The sequence below is a fragment of the Convolutriloba macropyga genome, chromosome 9 (assembly GCF_964194025.1).
Source record: "Convolutriloba macropyga chromosome 9, txConMacr16.3, whole genome shotgun sequence".
In the NCBI taxonomy this organism is placed as follows: Eukaryota; Metazoa; Xenacoelomorpha; order Acoela; family Convolutidae; genus Convolutriloba; species Convolutriloba macropyga.
The window spans coordinates 17,917,204-17,943,644 of NC_134476.1; the positions used below are offsets into that span (position 1 = coordinate 17,917,204).

Consider the following 26,441-nt stretch of genomic DNA (forward strand, 5'->3'; position numbering starts at 1 on the left):
CAGAAAAACACCCCCACACACGCACAAACTCGCTCGCATACACGCTTACACTGTGGTACAAGCGCACACGCACGCACGCAAACACACGCAGGAACGCTCACCCACACGTGGTCACTCAGACACACACCAATAGACATATCATAATCTAGGTTCTCTAAACCCCAGCTAACTACTGATGATTCCAACCGCTCGCCAGGCGTCTGAGAGCGTTTCGCCCGACGTTAGTCGATTGTTTTTTTTTAATAATTCTGACATCGTGTAGAGGAAAAACAGCTGCTCCAACACAGTGCGAAGACCTTTTGAGCTCCAGGCCGTATGTGTATCTTTTCTCTTGGCTCAATGCTCGGCAAGTTTGGGCGGAAAGAAAAAAACCATCACTCTATGACTACAATTTATCATCACGATTTCTAATTTTTTTTCAAATTCCTGTGGAACAATTTAATCCAGAAGAGAACGGTTAAAATTGATTGATATGAGCCTAGCAGTAACAGAAAATTTCATTAAGCATGGATTCAAAACATTTCGGTTTTTATTTTAAGTGTTGTCTTTGAATTTAAAGAATTTTGTGAGTGTACTCAATGTTTTAGATATTAACGAAATCGGAATTGAAAAAAAAAGTGTGGGAACAATTTATTGTGTAATTTATTAATAGCCGCCCTCAACCTCTCAGCGGCTATATTTAGGCGCTCTCCTATTTTTATAGTTCAAGGAATTTGAATTGTATTGGTGCGCTGTCTTTTTTTAAAATCTGTTCACGCTTTTTCGGTTTTTTCACTTCAGTGAGAAGTCAAATTAGAGTGGTGATTTTGGCCACACTGAAATAGTAAATGGAACGAAAAATTGAGTAGGTTTGATCCGTGACAAAATACCTTTAAAGTGGAGTGAGAAATTGGTGTTTGAACAATTTGTCAGTTTTTGAGATGGTTTTTCCACGGTGCGTCAATTTGACTTCAGTTTTCAGAATTTCCTCTCCTTCAGTGCTTTTAAGACGGTACATATGTGCTCTAATGGTGCCTATTTGCTTTTGTTTGATTTCAGTAGGGGGCAGCTAAAACTTTTTATGACTTTGCCACTATTAGTTGTCATAAAATGTTCGTGAATTTTAGATTTTGTCCCCCTTTTTTTTTAAAAAAATTATCTGTTGTTGAATCTCTTATTATCATTAATGACAGGTCTGATTGGTTGCTAATCAATACTCTAATCACTGGCTTGAGTTAATAGCTAGTTGTTTTCATGACTTTGACACTACTTTTTCTCAAAAAAATTTGAGTGAGTTTTTGAGATCTGCAAGTAATTTTTGTACTTTTTGGTGTCTTATTTTTCAATTTCAATGTTAACAGGTCCCTGATGGTGCTAATAGGGGTTAAATTAATCATTTTGAGGCTAGTGCCAATCGTTTTCAAAGCTAGTGCTATCTATGACTTTGACACTAGTTTTTTTAAATAATATTTATCGAATTTTTTGAGGTTTGCTAGTTTTTCTTTTCAACTTTGTCGCCTTTACTTAGTCTCGTTACCGACAGGTCTCATTCGTTGCTAAACATTTTACACTAAAGCAATTCAATTCATTTCAGTTCATAGCTATTGCTTTTTGTGACTGTTACGCTTGTTCTTTTTTTTAAAAATCTTAGTGATTTTTTTTTCAAATTTTGTTAGTGTTTGTTGTACTTATTGCTGTCTTACTGCTTAGTCTCATTGATGACAGGTCTCAGGGGTGGTCATTGGAGGACTCAATTAATCGATGTAATTTTATCTTTTAGTAGCTGTTGCGTTCTGTGATTTTATACGAAGTGTTTTCAAAAAGTTTGAGCGAGTTTTGTTGCGATTTTTGGTCTTATCATTAAATATTAATAGTGAGAGGACTCATCGACATTTAATGGCAAGTTTCTGATGAGAACTAGAGGAATATAGTTTGCAGTTTGAGCTCATAACAGTTGTTTTTTGATGTTGATTCTCTCATTTCAGAAAAAGTTGAATTTTTAGTCTTGCTTGTTTTTGTTGTTCTGTTCTTTTTTGATTGCTTGGTCTCATTACTATCAGCTCTCATTAGCATTTTGAAGCGGAGTAAATGATTTTCAGGTAATAAGTTGTTACAACTCTTTGAATTGCATTTCAGGACTTGTCCTGCTATGTTTTTTATTCGCTTTACCTTTTGATCATGTTTTTCGTTTGACATAAGTCACAATTTTCACGCTTGACTTGACTTATTTCACTCATTGTTTCAACTGAGTGGATTTTAAACTCTTTCACAAATTGAATGGCATAATGTACTGAATACGGTCAATGTCAAAAGTGCAAAATCAAAAGAACGGGATAAACCGATAAAGCCTCGATAAAGTCATTATGTCATAGTGCATTAGGTTCACAAAGTTCATTTAAGCGATTGGTAGCTGGCATTAGTATTTTGCTTAAAAGCATTCCGTTTAGAAGTTGAGTTAAATGTAATTTTGGAATCTAACCGAATATGCAGAATTTACACACCAATCAAAAACAATTTGACACTTAAAAAATTCTGTTATTTTCTATTTTCCGGCCATTTACCGACTATTTTTAGGAATGTTTTACAAAAATTTTTGCTCTTTTTATTCATGCCAATCAAAAACCTGACGATAACAGTAGAAAATTTTTCGAATCTCTTCTGTCCGCCCAACTTGGAGGGCATATAACTTTTACGCCTCCTACCCCAGGGCACTGCTTTTATTTCTTTTTGGCAACTTGCTATATAACAACACACAATTAATTTGTAAGTGGGGGCATAAAAACATTGGGGCCGAATAAGATTAGATCCAACTTTTATATTGGATACATACGCTAAAGTGTTTCCAGGGATAACTGAAATTATGAAAAATAGTACATATTTTTGCTTGCAAGGCTTGCAAAAGTTACCCACGGCGAGACTCGAACTCGCAATCTTCCGGTTAGGAGCCGGACGCCTTATCCATTAGGCCACGCGGGCTTGGAAAACTTAGAGCTGAGTATTGTATGCTTAATAAATTATTCCTCAAAATTGCTCTTATTAAAGCTGTCGAAATTTAAATTCGTTCATTAAATTCATTACTGTAATATTTTATTGGCTTAAATATTTTGCATTTCAAAAGCAAAATGTTGTAATTATTCATTGTTATTTCAAAAATTCTGAAGAATATTTGTGAAGCTCATAAATCTTAATTTCGTTTTTTTTTTCAGTTTCAAGTACGGCGAGATAATGGAGAAGCGAAGAGAAGATGAGGCATACTCTACAATCCAGGCACCAATCAAGAACCTTTTCTCAACTACTTACCTGCCCCTGCTAGCTCATATTAAACTGAGACTGGGCCACTGTCTTTGCAGGATGTCTGTCAAATACGACCCCATAAGGTAATCACATTATGTTTATATGCATGTTTGCATTGATCCTAGACATATGCGCTTGCTTGCGTCTACTTTTCTCACTAGAAGTTCTTACTTTGTGGATCTAGTCTCTCCAAATAGACCACCAGTTACGGCACGCTCCTGTATGTCACCCAGTTAGAATAAGCTGTGTTGTTATATAGCCGGCTACCATGACACGTGCGCCTTTTGGCCCGTAATATGAACATTGTGCTCCTTAAGCTGGTACGGGATTATATATAGATCTTTGTTTACCTAATGCCAAATTTATTGAAAATAATATCAATAAACATCGTATAAACGCCGATGAAACGACAATGCCTTGACCCGAATGCCGTATAAAAATTCTTTTGTCCGAATTATGAACATGATGCTGATCAGTGTATTTTTAGTGAACAATGACCCCAGATTTTTCTTAAGTCTTTTCAGAAGTCTTTGGATGTTAGAGAATAGGTCGAATCCTATTCTCTAATCTTCGAAGAAACTAAAGATGCCCATGCAGCAGCTAAAGGCACGTTTCCGGCGCTTCTTGCAAGACGGTTATCTTGCAAGACTCTTGCAAATCGGATGGTTATCTTACAAGATCTTGCAAGATGATGCGTAATCTTGCTAGATTCTTGCAAAGATTCTTGCAAGATCTCGCCAGGTAACCGTCAGATTTTGACTGGGGCAATGTCTAAAACAGGGTACGATAAACCTACACGTAAAGCTGCGTAACGCTACCGAATATTCGAAGATTCTCGGTTTGCAAATGAACATCAACACGCTCATTTTCATGTTAATTCTAAGTAAGATCAGTTTGATCCACCATCTGTCGGTATGTCTCGGTCACTTTGAGATATAAATTTGAGGAACTACGTCTGGACTAATAATTCGCAGCTCTTATCGCAGCCCGCGTGGCCTAATGGATAAGGCGTCAGGCTCCTAACCGGAAGATTGCGAGTTCGAATCTCGCCGTGGGTAATCGCAAGAGTACATGGGCAAGTTTTTGTTAAGTACAACGAATGTTTAAAGATGTTTGAAAACCTCTGTAATCAATTTTGGGTTTTGTTGCAGAGAGTCAGCCATGAAGATCAGCACTCTGAAAAAAGCAGTTGGACTCCTGTCAACAGCGTTGAGTATCGCCAGGGCTATGTCTCAGCAACAGCCAAACTTGGAGGCAGAAATCCTATTTCAAAAGGGAAGAGCACTGAGGCAGTTGTTTATTCTGGGACAAATTGATGCCCGGACTGTAGTTGTACCGCTTAAAGAGGCTATTGTTGCTTCGTATTACTTCAATCACGACCTGGGGTGAGTTGTAGATTCTGAAAGAAAATGTAAATCTTCGGAAACTAATGGTGATACACCATTTGTGTATTTGAACTGGAGATTGGACCAATATATAAAGTTTTTGAAATAAAAATAATCAAATACCCAAATTGATTGAAAGTAGATTGAATTTTCTTTCGCGACTTTTGCGTGAAAATGATCTTTGTCACTGACATGACTTCTTTTATATAATATATAATCTAAATCAAAATATCAAACAACAATTTTTAATAACACATTCGAAAGATAACCCCCATCAAAAATATTTGTTTTTAACAACAATCTTAAATGATCATTTGAATTATTAAATAAAATTATCCTGAGTAAATTCGAAATTTGAGTTTAATTCATTGTATAATGTTAGGTCTTAATTCAACGCCTGTATTCAAACCCCAGAGATTCTGGAATTTTTATTGTGTAAGATCTGGTGAGATGCTGATCAAAAATTTTTTATTGTGTAAGATCTTATCTGGTCTTACACCATAAAAATTATGCCCTACGTGAAGTTTAATCGTGTAAGATCTGATAAGACATGTTTTAATGATTTCAATATAACGGTATAACGTAGTCTAGTTCTTATGAAAGAAAAAATAATAATCGGTCAACTAACCAATTTTGAAACAAAAAATGTTTGTTGATTCTATTTTGACTGCAGTATTATTCTGAGTGTTAACTAGGTACTATGGCTAAACTCAGCAATCCAAGATAGTTCTGGTGTTTGAAGAAAATTTTACAGCCTAGTTTGATAATTACTGCCTCAGAAAAAGCCCCTAACACTCGAATAACTTTTTTCACATTATCTTATACAAAGCAAACTCCAAGTTTTACTTAACATACTCATAAAGTGGTGTGATAGGCTGAACATTAAAATAAATTCCGCCAAAACAAAGTACATGCTATTCAAAAACCCTTGGAAAAGACAACAAGTCTCAGCCTAAACATCAACGGAAAACAATTTGAAGAAGCGAAAACCATCAAGTTCTTAGGAATAACCATGACGCCACACCTAAACTGGAATGAACATTGTGAGACATCACAACCAGAGCAAACAAGCAAATTTTACAGCTGTGGCGTCTAAGCAAACTCAATGTTGAGCAAGAAAGTTTACTTCTGCTGTATAAGTCCTGGATCCGGCCTTTATTTCTATATGCAAACGCTTGCTGGCTCAACGAATCGCAAGCGGTTATCTCTATCATGCAAAAAGCGCAAAACAGAGCACTGAGAATTTGTTTAAGGAAACCTCGATGATATAGCGTGCAAAAGTTAAATGAAGAATCTAACTCGCCTACTATAAGAAACGTTTAGATACAACTGGCAAAAGACTACATCTAGCGCACACAAAACAACAAAATTGAGTCAATTCTAAGTCTAATAGAAAAGAAAAGGTAATGCCCAAGGAACAATTGCAAAAGCACCTTGGACTTTCTGATTGGGTAGACTATCTGACAATCAAGCTTCTCATCCTTATACTTATTTAAAATCAGCGAGCACCTGATTTAAGAGTTTCTCAATTACGTATAACAAATCCAATTCAACTTTCAATTCAATCCAATTCATTTCACTTCAATTCAATTCAATCATTTCAATTCGACTTTCAATTCAATTTGAAACAAATTCATTAGCCACGATTAACGAACAAAAATTGTACCGTAAAAGCAATTCTTCAGCCAAAACGTATGTCTAATTACGCAACATATCAGTATTCGAAATGAAAAAAAAACACAGCGGGATTTCGGTCCCCAACGCGCCGCAGCTGTCTCGAATAAACAGACATAGCTGAATGATGTCAGCACTTCTTCTAGTTTTGGCTTAATTCAATTTCTTTTTTCTCTTTTACTTACTTAATCTTTTTTTTCTTCCTGACAAAACTTACCTTCCCGCCAAAAAATGACCAATAACAACTGCAAACGCTGCTAGCCAGAAGCACACAACGACATGTAATCGCAATCAGGAAAAGCCAGTGAAAACTCTCCACAGTGTTTAAAATGGCTTCGTACCCCAGTAACAGTGTAATGTTTAGAGCAAATGTCCTAAATTCAAACTCAAATTCAAAAACTCTTGAAACTGCTTTTGTAGTAATCTTGATTGTTAATGGTTGTACATGAATTTCTCCTTTCTCCGGTCAATTTTTTCACAATATCTTATAAGTCTCAAAAGACAATAAAAGATAATTTTCTTTTGTTGCTCTGACACTTAAGTGTTGCATGCTCTAGCTTTTTGGGTACTGTGTTGCATGTCATAGTTAAAGAATTTTTATCGTATAAGATCTGATAAAAATCTTATGAAAAAGATGAGTCATAGTTTTCCGAATGTTTATCTTGCAAGATCTTGTAAGATTCTCAGATCTTACTTGATAAACATTTTTTGTCAGGCCGAATTGTTATCGTGTAAGATCTTATAAGGTAGAATTTTTATCTTGTAAGATCTGACGAAAGTGAACTTTTATCGTGTAAGATCTTATCAGACCTGATAAAAAATTTGTATCGTGTCAGACCTGATAATTTGTTTTAAAAAGTCTTAGTCAGGCGACGCCTAATCTTAAAAGTATTTATAAGACAATTTTGTAAGAAAATTGAAAGATGTCTGGGGAACGAACAGACAGTTGAAGAATATCAAAAGTACGTTTAATGGAATGCTCAATTTTGCTGATACAATTAGTATAATGTTTTTACGGCAAAAAAATTGTTTCAAGTTCCTAAGTAAACGAACCGATTTTGACCTACCTAACTTTTAGATTGATGCGACAAGCATACATGGAAATGGGGATGACATTCATGGCGGCTATAGGCACACCAGGAGTGCCACTCCCACCTGGCATGGAAGCCAGGACCCCTGACAATCCACTGTACAGAGAGACCACTACTGAGAAGAAAGAGAGGGAGAGTAAAAAGGACCCGTCTCCACCTGCTAAGAAAGTGACTAAGGTTGGCTTTTTCACATTCGAACATATTATGACATCTGATATCGAATAGATTCAACTGAGCGTTTTATATTTTTGTGTCATATCTATCAAAAATTTCATGTTTTTTCATGTAGAGTTTATTAGTTGGCTATGTAGAACTTTTCCGTTATTGCCCCACAGTCTGTTTTTTCAAATCCAGTTGTAAATTTTAATCCATTAGATAGCAAATTATTGTTTTTATTGCATGGCAAGCACATGAGCTTGAGTGTTGCAAATAATAATATGCAATTACGGAAATGATTCATTTTTTCTTTATCTGATCGTTTTTAGCATTTGATTCTTCGCAGAACTTGTTTGATTTAGCATTTTACGTGTCCATAACGCAAAACATTTTTTAGTATCAAGATAATAGTTTTCGGTTTTAATAGCCGAAAATCAATGTTCAGATTTAAAATTGATTACATGTGTAATTTTAGGAGAATGATTTGATTCCTACACCCGAGGTAGTATATCAGTTAATTGTCTCCTCAGTGTAATATTAGTCATAACTAGGTAGTTAACTCTGTTATATTTTTTTCAATTTTAGCCTCCTCCGATGCTGCGTCTTAGTTCCACCGCTTCATCCAAAAGCGATTTGGAAAGAGTAATATTGATTTGTAATTATTAAAATGCGGCTCTATAGAATTCCACTTTTTGAATTTATACATATTTACTGTTTTATATTATATACCTAGTTTTGTAATTTGTATTTTCTAATACATATATACCTAGTTTTGTATTAAGTCATACTCTTTAGTAGAAAATAACTAGAATAAAGAGCTACAGAACTAGAATTTAGCAGAAAGATACAGCAATTTAGAAAGCAACAAAAAATTTAAGAAAAGACAGAATTAACCGTTTATGAGATAAATCTCCTCTTACTTTGCGGCTTCATTCCCTTTTCATCTAAAAATGGTGGGTGAAACCTTTTGCGTCATTCTTTCCTAAATGTTCTTTTGTTTTTAGTCTAAGAAGCAGGTGAAGAAAACAGCGGCTGATCTGAAGAAGGAAAAGGAGGAGCGGGAACAAATGAAGGAAGTTGAGATGAACAGGAAGGCAGCCTGGGGTGCAGTCAAGGGTGCTGCGCTAGTTGCACTCGCACAGCAGAACTTGTTCATGCTTCCCGCTGAAGAAGAGGTATGTAACTGTCCATTGATTTTGATTTATGCCCGCCTTGCTGAAATGGTGCTTAATTATTTTAATTGCATGCGTCGCACAGGAACCGTTATACAGAATCTGAAACATCATTTATGTAGCCACCATATGTCAGTGACTCGGTAACTACTCTTTTTAACTAAATTTATTGGTAATTGAACGAAAGAAATTAATATACATCAGCATATTTTCTCGAAGATTGTCAGATTTGAGAAGGCACGTGTTACGCACTAACTTTTAAAGATGCCCTTTGGGTGTTTTAAGAGTTAATGTTCGGTGAAATTAACTAGAATAATCGTCATTTTACAAGGAATTACAATGGTTGTTTCATAGTGCGATTTTAGGGGATATAATTAGAATAAAATTAGCTAGTAGCCTTGTATTCACATAGTTGTTCACTGCTATAACTAAACTTTTTCAGTATCTATTCTGACTTAGAATTTGGAGAAAGTTTTCAGGTTTCTAGTTCTACCGTTCAATTTATTCGTCCGATTTAATAGAGAATTTTTAAAGAAAAAATAAGAAGTTTTGCTAAAATTCTAGAAAGTTTCAAAACTAGTTTTCAACTGATTAACAGGCTGTTTCTCCGGTGTTCTGGAGATTTTAATTCCGCAGTTTTGTACCACAAATTGTATTGATCCTTCATAAATATTTACTGATCTTCAAGTTGGGCTATTGCCGGCTTTTGTATGTTCCTTGATGTTGTTTAAGTACATCTACATTACCGTTTTAGCACCTACGTTATCAGCATAATTACTTCACCAAGTATACGACTTCTTTTTACAATATTTCCCAATTATACAAATTCATCTTCATGGAACTTAAAAGGTAAATAACAAGACCTTTGGTTACGTAAAATGTTTATCAGAAATCTAAAATTGTACGGTTGTTTTTTATTAACATAAACAAATTAGTGGTTACAGTCCTAGATGGAAATACTGACCAAATATGGCCTTAAGAACTATTTAAATATGAACCAATTTATAGCCATTATTCAATGATATTTTAGAGCTTTATTTTAGGGAAACATCACGTTACTATGAGGCATGAAATAGGGGCGTGACAGCATGTGATAATGGCATATGAACAGAAATTGCGTTACGCAATTCTTAAACTTGTTCCGTCGTCATTGTGCGACGATTCAGAAAGCACCGAAAACACTGTTTAGGTGCTGAAGAACCCAATCAGCCAGGTTCAAAAGGACAAGCTGCCTGCTTTCTGCATGGATGATCTAGCCAAATCACACGGATACAGAGACGTCGATGTAAAAGGTACGTCAATATAAACTTATATGCTCCTAAACAATTAACAATAGAATTTCCAAGAGGCTACGGAAAAATAATTGAAAAAATTTGTGTTTGCTTTTTAGGATCGGAAGACCTTAAGAAGACCTTAAGGTTGCTAGTCACACTATGCACGTGCTTTTGGCTATATGCCCTATTCAAAGAAAAATACAAGCAGGAGAAAACGGAGAGACGTTTTAAGTCGAAGTGTTTGGACCTTTGACTAAATTTCGAAATTTTATTTCACAAATTCGATTACTCTTTGTTATAAAAAATTTGTGAGAATATTAAAAAAATCTTTCCTGTTTGAATTTCAGTTGATTCAGTGTGTGTGCTCTTCAAGTCATGAAATTAAATATTTTTTTTAGTTGCTGGGAAGTCTCGCGGTGAAATGACCAGCATGGAGCTAATCTATGGAGAGAAGTTTCCAGATCCGCCTCCAACAATTGAGAGCTTCGTTAGCTGGGTTCACATCCTCGGGTACTCGGCTCTCGTGGAAAGACTCGGAGGCATGTTGGCATTCGTTCGACCGGGAACAGTGGAACCCCACGAGACGTCAAGTCATATATCGGAGGCGACGTTCGCGTACTACGAGCACCCGATGATTGAAATTGGGTTGCAGCAGACGTTCTTGAGAACTCCAGTGTTCGGAATTAATATGAATTTGAGGTGTTCCGCGATGCACGAATATCTGAAAATTAATTTGCCCAACTATGCAAATGGGTGCTGTGCACCGTTTCCGGCTGATTTCTTGACACCTCCATCAAAATCAGGTTAGTAATATGGCCGTTTTTATTTCTTAAGATGGTTTTCCTCCTGAAATCCAAAAGTTTCTATCAATCAATTTTTAACCAATGCTTTGCAGAATCACACAGGTTTAGGTCCTCGTTCGATATCTTTTATAATCAGACCATCAAAAACACACCGGGGGGGGGGGGGTGGGTGCGGTGCGTTCAAAATTACTCGGTACGTACTACTCGGTACGCTACTAGGACATGTTCTTAGACTGCCTAAAATCTGATCATGGCCAATTTTGAACGAAACAAAGTCTGATCATAAAACGAGCCAAAGTCTAAAAATAATCAAATTTGAACAGTTTTTCACAAAATTGCATATCATTGAAAAAGAATATTCTCCGAATTTTCAGTACTAAACAATCATATTTTTTATAAATCTGTTCCGATTTCATATTTATATTAATGAACAAATTTCACCAAAGAATCACTTTGCTACATTTTTTTAAAAATGAAGAGTAGCACTGTTGAACATCTCAGCCAAGGAATTTTCAGTTAATATTTAACGGTTTTTTTTCAAAATTTATTTTAGAGCAAACGCTAGATGTGTTCGAGCATAATTACGACGACCAAAGCCACACCGCTACTGGAACCACAGATTCTACCGACACCAAAACTGGACAACCAGATACTTCTAGTAAACAACAGACGGCTGCCCATCCACCGGCATTAGTGAGCCAGAGTTCCACCATGTCGTTGGGGTCTCTGGCCACGCAAACTGGAGGCACTGTTTCCGGTGTGGCTGAAAAGCCAAGTGACTTGCCATTCAATGACGGAGAACTAGCTGTCCAATGGTATGCATGCAATTAGCCAAGCATAATTATTAAGCAGTTACTCTGCGTATTTGAACATGTCCGCTATGTAATGTAACCCTCAATCTTTTCACGTGAATAGCCGGAATTCGGTTAACAATGCTACAGTACGTAATAGAACGATTTCGATAGCGAGCACTGATAGTTTTTGCTTTAAAATTTGTCGGTTAAAAGTTCACTTTCTCTATGGTGAAAAAAATGATGATTTATAGTGTTATATTTTACAGGTACATTTCGCCCCTTGATGGTCCAATTGGGGACTGTATGCTGTTGGTGTATTCAATGGGCAAGAAGATACTGGGACCAAAGCCCAAGGATAAAGACGATCCATACGAGCTATGGTTAGATTCGAAATAACCTTCTGTCAATTAAAGACATCCTTCACGATATCAAATAAGGAGAGATTGATGTACAAAATTGAGTTTGATTTCATTTTTGATAAATTACAAATCTTAAATAAGATCGATTTTGGCGTCAATCTGATTGTATCTTGATATCAATTACTTCTGTATTACTTTTGTGGGAAAAAATTTTTTGTCACGTGACTGATTTTTGTTTGTTTGTTTACAGCGCAGGTGTGCTGCCAATCAGCATCTCGTCTCTCATGAACCTGCATGACATGCTGATGACTCTGTTACAAAGGGCGGATGTCCAATTAGCGGCTGTTGAGAAGATCCCCTCTCGCAGACACAGACCCGTCATTAAATCCAAGAAAGCTACCAAGAAAGTTCAGGACTTGAAAAAAGACGAGAAATTGGAGGTGCGTGCTTTCATCACGTTTTGTATTGCATCATTTCAATAGATAAATCATCTTACTGCAAAATACAAAAGTTTTGAGTTTTTCATTCTTAAATTTTTTTCTCTTTAATAGACGCGAAGCGATATAAGGAGGAAACTATTGTCGTCTTACTCGATTTTTGTTGCAACAATTTGATCGCGCGCCGAGAAGTCAGTGCGAATTATTTCTGTGACTTCAATCATTCGGCGAATGAATTTGTGTGCGTGATCTAATTGCATTCTGTATTTTGAACATACTTGACTTACCTCACTCAATGAAGTAACTTCTGCGTTCACTTACTAAATGTAAATTTGAAATCCAAGTGAAATTCACTAAAGGTTATCCTCGAAGCTAAAATCATTATAAGGCTATATTGATTTGGCACCATGGGTGTTTTGTGACCTTCTTCAACGAGGGGTCTCACTAGTTTATTTCGCCGCTATTGTCGGAAACTTTTTAGTCTGCGTTTACCAATTTTTGGGAAAGAAGACAGGGATAATCAGCCAGTTTTTTGCGAAGACAGTAGTTACGTTTTCTTTACAAATTTTCAATTTTTCTGATATCAATTTCAAACAAAAGCGAGTTGTATCACTCGTAGATTTTATGTTAAGCTTTCAAATTTTTTCTACGACCAATGGTCTCTACACAAGTTTGCCTTATCTCATTTTTTGTGGGTAGCTATCGACCAGTTGAACAATTGATAGGACCAGTGTAAAGATGAGAGTTTTTATAATTCTCTTTTTCTATTATGTCCAGTTCCTAAACGATATCCTTGTAGTTAGGCTGGAAATCAATTATATCTCTAGTAAATGAGGATGAAGTCCAGATGTTTTAAATGGGGGCTATTTTTGGCTATGAAATAACAAGTTGATGTACTATAAATTGTATTGAGTTACATGACCATTGATTAATTTTCTAGCTTGTTGTTCCGACCCCTCTTGAGGGGGGGGGGGGAACTATATACTCAACTGGTTTTTTTTTGTTCAGTCAATTTTGGCCGATCGATATATTCATCGTAGAGAGTTGAGACTGGTATCATTAGAAAGCTTGTCCAGTGTAGAATATGGAATTAGAAAGATTTTTTTGATTTTAGTTTTTGACAGGGAGATATCGAGGTTTAACCTTCCGAGAAAATAGAGTGAATTCTGTTGATTTCATTCACCTTTTTTCGGAATTTTTTACTAAAATTTCGTCAATTTTGATAAAATTTAATAAAATTTTTCATGAAATTGTTGTTGATTTTACCTTTAAAGACAAAATACCTTGTCGGCTATTTTCATTGAATTTTTTTTGTCACAAATTCCGGCTAAAAATTTCGGAAAATTCAGACTTTTTCATCAAAAGCAGCACGAAATAAGTTTTTTAGTCCACTCTGATTAAATTTGCAGGAAGTGCACACCCGAACACCACTAACACAATCTTTGTAGACTAAAAAGGGGGCTAATTCCACTTCAACTTCCGTTGAGAGTGCTCTGTAAATAAAACTTTGCCGTTTTTTGCTAACTTTATTCGTTGATTATCAAAAACGCAGCATTTACTTTTGATTTTTTAACAAACAAAATATCTATATCAATGACATTCCAAAAATTAAATATTCCTAATGGACAACCAGCACTAGCAGGACTGGTCCTGTACCAATCTTGGACCGTTACAATCCAAAAATAATTCGGATTGTCATCAGTCGGTTTTTTATGAAAAAAAATCGATTTATATTTTTTATATTAATTAAATAACAGAACATTTCAAATCAGAGCTCAGTAGTGATAGGTCCTATTGGCTTCCTAATTAGCTTGCAACTAACTTATCTAGTTGATTGCTTGAAAGCTTATGGGCGTTTTGACTTTTAAAATATTTGATTTTTAAATAAAAAATGGCTTATTGAACTTTGCCTCCATTTTTCTCTTACTTTGGTCAACTTGTAGCTTAGTGTCAACAATCAAAGAGTGCTCTGATTTTGATACTACTAGATTTCGCAAACTTTTTAAAATTTTTTGGTGTTTGCCCATTTTTCATGTTTTCTAATTTTGTCAAATTATCACTTTATTGTCATTTCATATATCACATTTTTCGCGTTCAAAATAACGCACAATTGATAATATTTAAATCCTTAAAGATATAGATTGCGGTTCTCTCGCCGCTTCGACAATACTTTCTCGAAGAATTTCATTGAATTTTTTAATTTTGTCTTTAAGTGTCGTTTTTACTTTGTCTTTTTAGTCGTATTTAATTTCCTGTACAATGATCCGGTTTGATTTGCTTTTCCTGGAAGAGTAGATGAGCCGACTTTTTGATATTAGAAGATAGATAGTGGCTTTCATGACTTTGAAAACAATTGTTGTCCAAAATGAAAAAAAAATATATTTCTGTTTATTTCCTGGTCTCGTTAATTAAAGGCTTAAGATGACATTTTTTTGTCCAAGGAAGGCGTCAAAAGGGATTGGTGTCACAAAATCTAATGTTTTTAAAGAATTCGTTATGAATTTACTGGCTTCCACACGGGTTTTTCACAAAAAAAAGTAAATGAATTTTTGGTTTTTGTCATGTTTGACGTTTTTTTTTGTAGGCGTAAGACATATTCTGGATAATTTCAGGTCTCAAACGCTGACTTTGGAAGAATGGACGAACCTATTTAACTTTTTCATATTGTAAATAATGGCTTTCATGTCTTTGGAAATAAATTTTTTTCGAAAGAAAACCAGTATTAATTAATTTGGCATTTTTTTTCTTTTTTGTCTGATTGTTGCTTATTTTTATTAATGACGGGCCAGATAATACAGTATCGTTGTGCGAAGAAGCTGCAATCGAACATATTTTGGCGGCCAAAGTATGGCTTTACAGCTTCCAAAGCATTTTCTGGCGAGTTGTAATTGATTTTTAGTTTGTTGTCTATTTGTTGTTCTTTTTGTAACTGCATAAAAAATTTTATACCAAGAGTTCTTAATTCCCTTCTATAGAAGCATTGGTAATTGTAAACCTATGGGAAATTTTAGTTGATTCCTAATGGTTTTCATTACTTTGAAATTAATTGTTTTTTTTAAATTCACCGAATTTTCTAACTTTGGTTTCGGTTCTTTTTTGTCTACTTGTTACCAAGCTTTATTAGGAACTGGTGAATAACCATTTTTTTTCTCGTGAATTACAAGTTTTTTCTGTTTATTTTCAGTTTTATCTGACGCTATTTTGACTTTGTTATTAAGTTCTGTATTTTGAACGGACAAAAATTTTTTGATTTAATTAATGTTTGTTGTTGCTGTTTGATTTTGCCGTTCGTCATCGCTCGCTTTCTTAATATCCGCACATCTCATCAATCTAATGCACCATTTTTTACTCCACTGAGTTATTTGCTTTGGAGGCTATCTCTTCGTTCATACACCAGTTTTTTTTTTGAAAAATACTTGATTTTTTTGTGTTTTTCTATCTGTTCCTCATTTGGTAGACAATTATGCCGAAATTGTGGATGAGCGGGGTCGGAACTTTATGTGCAATCGCACATTACCGAGCCGCCTCGTTTGTTTCTGGTCACAGAAAGCACGGTTCTGTTGAAGTAGTTTAATATCTATGAAATTAATCTCTTGCTTGCGATCACCTCTGCAAAAGATTGAAACAGGTAATTTTAGTAAGAATTGAAATTCTTAGGAATTAAAATTATAATAATAATTAATTATTATTTGTTATTAAATTATGATCGCAGTGTTCTCTATTGACTTACAGGACTATTGATGTTAGTTTTCTTGGCAAGTGTGTTAATTTTGACGTCTCTTATCAGAATATAAATTTTACAACCTACTTGCTAGAATGTAAACTTAGAATGCTTACTCTACTTTATGTTATCAAATTGCAAGCAACTTGATTGTCTCCAAATTTTTTACACATCTACTATAGTACTTCGGTTTTAAAATTTTATATCGAATTGTGTAACCAGTAAATTTTACTGCTGTTTTCCACCATTATGCAGACTATGATTATGAACATTTCCATTAGGTTTGATTTTTTTATTCTTCTTATTGAAGTATAATATGATTTCAAATTAGTTAAATTTTTTAGGATTGCCTGAACGAGACTTTTTTGTGAGAGAGCATACAACTATGTTTTTAAGTTTTCCTTCAAAGTTTTTTTAAAGTTTTTCTTCAAAGATTGGGCAAGTTCTATTGCCCGTTTAATTAGCAAATGAATAATGTGTATATGGTATGCATCCTCACAGGAGGAAAATTGAAAATTTTGACAATAAAAAATCAGATTTACTCAAACTAGGGGCAATTGTCCTAATTATAATTAATGATTTATATAAACACTATGATGGTGGCCTCGTTCAGAAATAGACAATTGAGTAAATTTTTTTTGTGAACATTTTAAATTCTCCTTCCGTGCGGATTCACACGATTTAAACATTACTCAAATGATCCTTTTTGTGGGCTTTATGATTTGCTATTAATAGTTTTATCAGTTGGTTCAATTTTGCGCTCATAATACTTTCGAAAACAAACAGAGGAAAAACTGCATTTAGCAGATGCTCTTAATTTTTAGTCCAATTTTCTGGACGAATACGCCTTAAAACTGAATGGATGCCGGGTTTGTTCAATTTTTTAGAGTCATTTTTTAATCGCCTATGGACCTGTACAATTTCTTAAAATTGATCAATTCTTGTCGGTGAATTTGAGTTTTCATGTTATCTGTTACTTCAGTACTCGCACGATGTACGTATAGAATCTAATTGTTCAGTTTTCGTATTATGACTGTTCACTATCACGCCGCTTAGAATTCATCACCAAATCACTTCTCGTTTCTTCATTTTAGAAATCTCATCTGAAAGAGAAAGCAAGTTGTTCACATGTCACCCTGTTATTAATTGTAGCTTGGGCACTTAGTTGTATCAGTTTGTTCACAAGTTATGATGGATCTGTATCCTATAAGTAATATTTTCAGTTATTACTCAAGCTGACTTCCAGTTTAAATTTCGGAACTGTTTCCTTTTCCCCAATATGGAACCGCCATCAGTAATTTTCTAAAATCTTTTCATAGCAGTAATTTTTAATTGCGATGGCTAGTTCCTTCCTCCTCTTATTAGGCTATACAAACCCTTGTTATTGCAAAAACGCAAATCAATTTTTCCTTGCTTTCATGCTTATCAAAAAAAGAGCTTTAATCCCGGGGTAAGAAAACAGTTCCGAAACGTCTTTTTGCCCCGACCACCAAAGATAATTTTTGACCTTATTTTTTTCAATTAAGATATTTGTTGTGGTATGCAATAATGGGTAGTTTTTGAAAATGGGGGAAACAGATCTTACTTAGCTTGGATTCACGTGTTAGCTTTAGTCTTGAAATGCTATTTTAACATTTATTGCGGGTAACTTTCTGTAATCAGTAATAATGGTTATGTTATCACGTTTGAAAAGTTTTTATAAACAGATTTCTAAAGAAATTTGTACAGATATTTCATGGGCTCTTTCAGATAATTTAATTGCTTAGTTGCTCTATTCTAAAAAATACTGTTATCATTTGCCTTTCGATGAAAGTGTTGATCGAGTATGATATTCCATTTAAAGTTTTGTTCATTTCAATGTGATAATTTGTCGTCTAAAATCGTCAGGTGCAAATTGTTTGCTCGTTTTCAGGACTTGTTCAACGACTGCCTCAAATTGGTACTGCAGTTGTTCACAGAGATAGACGATGGACTCACTCGACCCGAACAGGTAGGCAATGTTCATATCGTGTGTTTTACTGAAATTTTATCTCGATGATCTCTGGTTGTTTCTGTGTGGCGAAATTTTAATTATTTCATGTTTTTGACTAATTTTGAACACAATTCGATAATAGTTGTGCCCAGACAAACTTGAACACTAATTAACTGACCTGAAGCGGTGTTTGCTGTAATGGTTTAGGCCCTCTTGTTTTTTGATTCTCTGCGGGTATTACGGAAGCTTGACCGTTTACCCTATGCCAAAATACCCTATTAACTCCCTTTAAGCCTGTCGTCTAATAATTTAGTAAAAAGTAGCAATTACAAGAAAGTTGTTAATGGTTGAGGGGGAACTTTTCAATAATTACCTCCCCTTTGTACCTAATAGAGAATTGCTCCCCCTTGGTGCTATACTTGACAACAATATTACATGACATACCGTTTAGATAGCCATCTATTAGTTTGACCGATAGCGGAATGCTGTTCACGGTTATGTCTCATGCGCTGTGGGGTGTTATGCAGAACCGCGACTAACCGCGTCTGTCGGCGAAACTTCGTTCGTTTTATATTCGTCTAAATACCAGACCATTGCTCAGCTATATATCTATCTATCTATTATTTTAAATGTAAGCCGCACTTGAGCGCAATTGTTAACAGCGCTCCTATCTTCATATGCTTTAACGATCCTTAAACATGCAGCCTAATTCACTATGCTTAAGCTCCCGATCTACACTTTTTTGTGATCATTAAGAATGAAGCTTAACAAAAACAACCAAGACAAAAAGCGAGTGACCAAAAATTTGCGTATGTAGTCAGTTAAATAGACAAAAGCAACAGGCGTTGGTAGCGCAAGGGATTAGACTGATGACTGTGAAGCGATGGGCATGGTTTCAAATCCCAGCAGAGGCGGAAACGGATGCTTAGTGTACTGGGGCAAAACTTTGGGATTTGGATATATTTTTCTTGTGTTCTTCATCTCTTTCCTTTTAATCGTTTTCTATATCTTCCTTTCTATATGCTTTAACAATCCTTAAACATGCTGCCTACACCATGCTTAAACTTTTGATCGGCACTTCTTTTTGTGCGCATTAAGAATGCAGCTTGGCAAAAACCAGCGGGACAAAAATAGCAAATTACCAAACATTTGCGTATGTAATCAATTCAATAGACAAAAGCAACAAGAGTCGGTAACGCAAGGAAATAAACCTATGGCTGTGAATCAAGGAGTATGGGTGCAAGCCGGAACAGAGTAGGAAAACGATGTACTGGCGTTTAAAAAAATGGGTTTGGTTTTCTTTTTCATTCCCTTCCTTTTATATTTTTTTCTTCCTTTATTTCTTTCTTCATTCCCTCATCTTTCATATTCTTCTCATCATTTCATTCTCTCCACCTCATCTATCTATCTTTTATTTTGAAAAAAAGTTGCACTTGAGCGCAATAATCAACAGCGCTCCTATCAACAGCGCTCCTACCTCCATGTTTTAATGGTCAATAAGCATGCAGCCTTCATCATCATGCTTATGCTCCTGACCTGGGCTCGTGATAATGTTTCTGTGCTCATTAGGAATGAAGCTTAGCAAAAGCAAGCAAGCGAAAACAAAAAACCGTCGACCAAAAAGTTGCATAAATAGTCAGTTCAATAGACAAAAGCAACAGGCGTCGGTAGCGCAAGGGATTAAACCTATGACTGTGAAGCGATGGGGATGAGTTCAAGCCCGATTAGGGGCTGAAAAGCATATAATTGGGTTAAAGAAGGGAATTTGGTTTTCTTTTTTTCCGTTCGTCACTTCTTTCCTTTTATTCGTTAGTTTTCTTTCGTTCTTTCTTCATTCCTTCATTCTTTCTGCATTAGAAAGTTCAATAGGCATAAGCAATAGGCATAAGCAATAGGCATAAGCAATAGGCATAAGCAACTTAGCGTAGAGGATAAGACCCTTGACTGTTAAGCGAGGCGCAGGTGTTTGAGTCCAATTAAAACGGGAAAAAGACGCATAATTTCCTTGACCACAACTTTGAGAAGTTGATTTTCTTTTTCTTTCGCTCCTTTTATTTCGTTTCTTTTCATTTTTTCTTTTCTTTCTTTCCAATCTTTCTCTTATTTCATTTTTTGGCTCCTAATCTGCTAATATTTTGCGCTCATTAGGCTTGCCAAAGCAGGCGGGTCATTAAAACCAATGACAAGAGTTTTGCTGATTCAGAAATAGAAATAGACAATAGATAATAAACGCGCTTTGCCACCATGTATAAGCTCCTTTTCTGTACATGTTTTAGCTCTCCTTAAACATGCAACTCGGCAAATACAAAACTGTCGCTCAACAGAAATTTACTGCTACATGGAGTAATAGGCGGAAAAATACGCGTCGGTAGCATAGGCGTTAACACCTATGCCTGGTAAATGAGGGGCACATGGTTTCGAGCCGGAGTTGGCCCGAAACAGAAATCCTTTTTTTAAACCTTCTATTCCGTTGAATTTGATTATGATGCGTTTGTGGGCCTGTTAGTGTATATATTAATTCAACGTCGACAGAGAGCCACTGAACGCAATGTTCAAGAACCTATCTTAACATGTTTTAGGGGCCCTTAAACATGGTTTTCTGTAAAAACGACTGACAGCAGTCAGGTTTGAACCTTGGTCTAGGGGTTGAGGAGCGGAAGCGCAATGAGTTAAGCTAAGGAAAGGTGAGGCACGTAGTTTATTGGGACTTTTGTCCATCAACGTTGCACCCGTTTCTACTTTCTTCAATTTTCTCTTCACACTTTTTTGTGCTCCATGTCTCTTCTGTCATTATTTATCTTCTCTTTCTATCTCTGTCTATCTTCCATATCTATATATTAAACGTAACTCCAATACCTATACCAACATCTTTAAGCTCCTAATCGTCTCATGTTTTAAGGCCCCTTAGATATGCACCATATCATTCTGCATGCTTTTTGGAAAGGCCAATGACCGAAAACTTGCCATTGCCAAAATAGTCACTGACCTAAAAGCTATCCATGCCGTAAAGGTCAATGACTGATTAGCCGTGGATGCAAAAATAGGTAATTGACCGAAAAGCTGCATGTGCCAAAAAGGTCAGCGACCGGAAAACTGCGGATGCAGAAATGCTCCTTAAACATGCAGCCTAACGTAGAACATGAGTTAGCTATTCCACCATGTAGAATCTCGTTATCTGTACAAGTCTTAGTGCTCCTTAAATATGCAGGATGGCAAAGCCAAAAACGTCGGACGAAAAGTTGTTGGCACTATACACAAACCAAACACATCGGTAGCGAAACGTAATACTTTTGCTTTTGAACGAGGGGCACATGTTCCAGTCCCAGGTGGTACAAAAAATTCTGAATTTTTGATCTTCTGTTCTTTTAAATGATTTTTTGTGATGCTTTTGCGGGCCTGCTAGTTTTATTCAATTACTTATGAATTAATATGTTCATGCGTGGATTGTTACTACTTTCCTCTGATGACTCATTAAGCTCTCTCTGAAGATCTATTCAAGATTGCCCACCTTTTGCTGTTGAGATATTGTTTAAAAGATCCCTTAAGTTGATAATTTAATCTCATGTTTGGTAGTGTAATTTCCATGTCAAGGCCCACGGGCCGCAGATAAATTGTTTATGTCTTGCAATTGAAACTTAGTAAACGTACGTTATTGGGCATCAAGACACAATGTTCCATTGGAATATAAGCCCACTACTTCACCAAATTGGTAAAAATTATCGGATATTTTGTATAGCATAGTAATTTCCAATTATTTCAGCAATAGAATAAACTATTAAGTTTTTTTTGTGGACCTGTTGTACATAGGTCTTTTTGGCATTGGCTGTTTTATGACAAAATACCGATTACAAAAGGGCTGAGGACTACCCGGGCTGAGGAATTTTGCCAAATTTATGTATGATCAGCGGTAACTAGCGTTGACAAGTCGGACAATTCACCGCAATTTTCTTACAAAATTTTGCGTTGAATTCGTTGAATTTAGCCTAGATCTTACATATTTTGCGTTGAATTAAGCGTACGTCTTACATGTTTTGCATTGAATTTAGCGTAGATCTTACACAATTTTCGTTGAATTTAGCGTTTATCTTACATAATTTTCGTTGAATTTAGCGTTGATCTTACATATTTTGCGTTGAATTTAGAGTATGGGACTCAAACCACCGACCTCCTTCTTACTTGTCGCCTCTTCTACCACTGTGCCACAGAACCTTACTTTTCTTAGGAACCGCACTCTTTACAAAGCAGACTGTTTCACATAATTTTGGCGTTTCTAAGCGTAGATCTTACATAATTTTGCGTTGAATTCAGCTTAGATCTTATTCGATTTTTGTTCAATTTTTGCTCTACTCTTCTCTCTTTCCAAGTCTTTCCTGTTTTTCGTGCATGTAACCGGTTTCTGATTTTTTAAAAAAATCACAAAAAATTGTGCCTGCCTACATCAAAAAGCAAAATTATGTAAGATCAAAGCTAAACTCAACGCAAAAATATGTAAGATCTACGCTAAATTCAATGCAAAGTGTGTAAGATCTACGCTAAGTTCAATGCAAAATATTTAAGATCTAAGCTAATTTCATCGCAAAATATGTAAGATCTCCCTTAAATTCAACGCAAAATATGTTAGATTGGCGTTGAATGCGTTGAATTTATTTAAGATGTGATCTAAATTCAACGCAAAATGTGTAAGATCTACGCTAAATTCAATGCAAAGTGTGTAAGATCTACGCTAAGTTCAATGCAGAATATTTAAGATTGGAGTTGAATGCGTTGAGTTATTGTAAGATCTACGCTAAATTCAACGCAAAATATGTAAGATTGGAGTTGAATCTATTCAAAATATACGCTAAATTCAACGCAAAATATGTAAGACCTCCCTTAAATTCAACGCAAAATATGTTAGACTGGCGTTGAATGCGTTGAATTTATTTAAGATGTAATCTAAATTCAACGCAAAATATGTAAGATCTACGCTAAATTCAATGCAAAGTGTGTAAGATCTACGCTAAGTTCAATGCAAAATATTTAAGATTGGAGTTGAATGCGTTGAGTTATTGTAAGATCTACGCTAAATTCAACGCAAAATATGTAAGATTGGAGTTGAATCTATTCAAGATATACGCTAAATTCAACGCAAAATATGTAAGATCTACGCTAATTTAACGCAAAATATGTAAGAATGGCGTTGAATGCTTTGAATTTATGTAAGATTTAATCTAAAATCAACGCAAAATATGTAAGATGCACGCAAAATTCAACGCAAATTAGGTAAGATATACGCTAAATTCAACGCAAAATATGTAAGAATGGCGTTTAATTCGTTGATTTTATGTAAGATCTACGCTCAAGCTCAATCTCGGCCCGATATAAATCTATGAATCTATTTGACTTGATATGAATCTATCACAGCCGAACGTGAGATAAGTTTTTTCCAAAAATACACATTTTTCTCGTTTGGTGGAACGTGACATCTAAGCAAATTTACATCGAACAATTATATCCTATTTTAGTGTAATAACCCAGTTTCTGGTATATCAAGCTAACAAAGTTGTTACTTCAGTAGAGCTTTGGTGCGACGGTAGCATGCCTGGCCGCGGTTCTGGAGATAGTAGGTCCTCTAGGCTCTAATTCTTTAGCAGTATATGGAGTTAGCTAATACCACAGTTGGGTTGTTGCAATTGGCAGAGCTTAGATAAGTGGCTCTGACTTTGTGTTGTTTGTACCCTTAGTTGAGTTGGCGTTTGATTTGTGTGGGACCAACTCATTTGAAGGGTGTAGTGTAATAACGCAGTTTGTGTTATATCAAGCTAACGAAGTTGCTACTTCAGTAGAGCTTTGGTGCAACGGTAGCACGCCTGGCATCGGTTCTGGAGATAGTAGTTTCGATTCCTCTCAGCTCTTTTTACCGAGTAAACTAAATGAGCAACGCTACTTAGAGCGGGAAATGAACAATCCTTTTGCAGCGCCATTTAAGCAGCGAGAAAAGAAAAATTACGTAATTTCTTAATCATGTAAGCCTTACAAAAAGATTGAATGCACATAAAATCTCTTCTATTTGGCATAGAAAGCTCGGAAAAGGTTCATTTAGCATAATTTTCTTTGAGCCTGCTAATATACTAAATCGATTGCGCTCCTTTTAGGCTTGATAATTTTATGTTACGAAAACGTATCGGTGACCAATCTGAGCCGAAAATCGGCACAGACAAAGTACCTGCTAGCAGATACAGATAGATTTGCCGGGCCCTTTAGAGGCTCGCCTTGATGTTGTTACGCTCAGAAGCCTTAATGTTGCAACGTTGCGTGTGTAATTTAAAGTTAAACGAATTGAATTGAATCTTTAACGAAAGTGTGTTTTTCACCTTTAGCTCTAATTCTTTAGCAGTATATGGAGTTAGCTAATACCACAGTTGGTTTTTTACATTATTACATGGAGCAGATGTTATGCAATTAGCCAACCAGAAAACATCATTAATTTATTCTCAATTCCGTTGGGACAGTAATAAAATTTCTATGTTTTGGTATGTCTGCCATTTTCATTAGCGCCGTAAAAGTGATATCGAAAGAGAACAGAACTGTGAAATGTTAACTTATGCATGCTAAATTTTAAATGCTTAAAATCAATTGTTTTCGCTCGTCTTGCTACAGGTTGTTTATAGTCCCCTAAAATTAATTGTTTATAATCCCTTAAAATGGATTTGAATTTATTTGAAATTGTTTTCAATATTATGAACAAAACGGAGCATGCGTTTGCAGCTAAAAAGCTATATAATCGATTATTTTTAGCTGTTTTTAAGGATGCGGGTCAGTTCCTACGGGCAACTGAGGAGTTGACCGGAGCTACATTTAAAACTTAATAAACCTACTTTATTAAAGTATTTTATGCTAAGTAGTCCTTTCAAAAAATTTTTAAATTTGAGTAATTTATTGGGGGGTTCTTTTCTGTTACTAACCCTTCCCACTATACACATAAGATAATGTTTATGATGTGCGTATCAGTCACTCATATATAATTACGCACATTTTTTTATTTTTTTACAATTTAATGGTGCGGCAAAAAATGAACGCATATTAACGCATATAATAACAATTAAAATTTTCATTTTTGGGGTCCAAACAGACTGGATATATAGAAACGGTCTTTGGGCAAAAACTGAGAAGAGCCCTTTTTGGTCTAGTTTTTGGTCGGGTATTAGGTTACATTGGGTATATTGGCATTGGGTATTTTGTTCCGACACCGTGTACTAGATGTGTATCACTCTGTTTCTGTGATTCAACTATCAGCCCTGCATAAATTAGAATCAGTAGTTTCAGAAACTTTGGAAACTTATATTTATGGTGTGAAGGTTCTTTGAGGTTGACATCCCCCCCCCCCCACATCAGCCCCCCTCTCACTTCAACCCCCCTCCCATCCCCACCCCTGCAGATGGTTCAGCCCCCCCCCCCGCTGTTGTTAAGATCTTAGCAGAACTTATAAGACTTTTTAAGTGAACGCAAAGCTAGTTAAGCTAAAATAGTGTTCAACTGTTAAAATAGTAGCGTGAACAAGCGACCAATTGGAGCGCTCAAACGAGCAGCGCAGACATTGATCAAATCACTTGCGAATCTTTGTTACAGATCCCCAGTTTGTCGACCAAAGTGACCCAAGTGCGCGTGATTGAACAGACGTTCAACCTCACAAGCGGGAGTCTCATCAAGTCAAGTGAGTTCGGAAGGTGGATTTCAAAGCTGCTCATTCCGCCACCTGCTAACGCCGTGTCTCCAAGTTTCAACGAGAACCCAAACGAGCAGACATTAACCAATAGAAGCAAATGAATTAATCATAACCCAAAACAAACTAGGAGTATGATTTGTAAATAGTTAATAGTTTCAAAGCAGATTGTCCGAGAAGTGAGGATCAAGTGTCAATATAAATGTACAGCTTTCAATTTTTAATCAATACTTTTAATGTCCTGATCATCATAGGCACTGATCTTGCAAAATGAAATTGAACTGAAACTTTAAAAATTTGGCTCATGCAAATGTACACTTTCGTGCATTTGAAAAAGTAATTTGTATATATGTAATTTGTAAATATGTAATTTGAAAATTTATTGATCCTCTTTTAAATATTCAAGATGAGCATAATATGCTTCTTCACATACCGCAGCGAGTTTAGTTTGGTCTTTGAAAATGTTACATTCTCTAGTTGAGCTCCGTGACTATCCGGGCATCTATTAAGACTGGGTATGAATGACGGTAATCTAGTAAGAGCTTTCTAGAATAGATATCAAGCCACTCGTTGACAGATGAATATGATCGATTGTGTTGTTTTACAAGGGTTTTACTAAAACAGGTGT

At 35.6% G+C, this 26,441-nt stretch overlaps 1 protein-coding gene and 2 non-coding genes across 17 annotated transcripts in view; 2 read left to right on the forward strand and 1 right to left on the reverse strand.

Moving 5' to 3' along the window:
• Positions 1–26,199, forward strand: part of LOC142345649 (cilia- and flagella-associated protein 54-like) — a 129,839-nt gene extending 103,640 nt beyond the window's left edge. For 11 of the 15 annotated variants that reach the window (XM_075397830.1, XM_075397831.1, XM_075397827.1 and 8 more), the window contains 12 exons: positions 3,186–3,356; positions 4,425–4,658; positions 7,411–7,600; positions 8,584–8,754; positions 9,941–10,043; positions 10,424–10,828; positions 11,382–11,643; positions 11,889–12,002; positions 12,232–12,421; positions 17,234–17,254; positions 18,052–18,129; positions 25,720–26,199. In XM_075397830.1, the coding sequence (XP_075253945.1) occupies positions 3,186–3,356; positions 4,425–4,658; positions 7,411–7,600; positions 8,584–8,754; positions 9,941–10,043; positions 10,424–10,828; positions 11,382–11,643; positions 11,889–12,002; positions 12,232–12,421; positions 17,234–17,254; positions 18,052–18,129; positions 25,720–25,917 (2,137 nt within the window). In that variant the 3' untranslated portion in view covers positions 25,918–26,199. Of the gene's footprint in view, positions 1–3,185; positions 3,357–4,424; positions 4,659–7,410; positions 7,601–8,054; positions 8,130–8,583; positions 8,755–9,940; positions 10,044–10,423; positions 10,829–11,381; positions 11,644–11,888; positions 12,003–12,231; positions 12,422–17,121; positions 17,134–17,233; positions 17,255–18,051; positions 18,130–25,719 lie in introns of those variants that run through there. The other 4 variants (XM_075397832.1, XM_075397842.1, XM_075397828.1 and 1 more) reach the window with 3 other exon arrangements.
• Trnar-ccu (transfer RNA arginine (anticodon CCU)) lies at positions 2,883–2,955 on the reverse strand. Its single transcript has one exon. It is a non-coding gene; the product is annotated as a tRNA-Arg (tRNA).
• Positions 4,259–4,331, forward strand: Trnar-ccu (transfer RNA arginine (anticodon CCU)). The gene has a single exon. It is a non-coding gene; the product is annotated as a tRNA-Arg (tRNA).
• Positions 26,200–26,441: the final 242 nt, after the last annotated feature.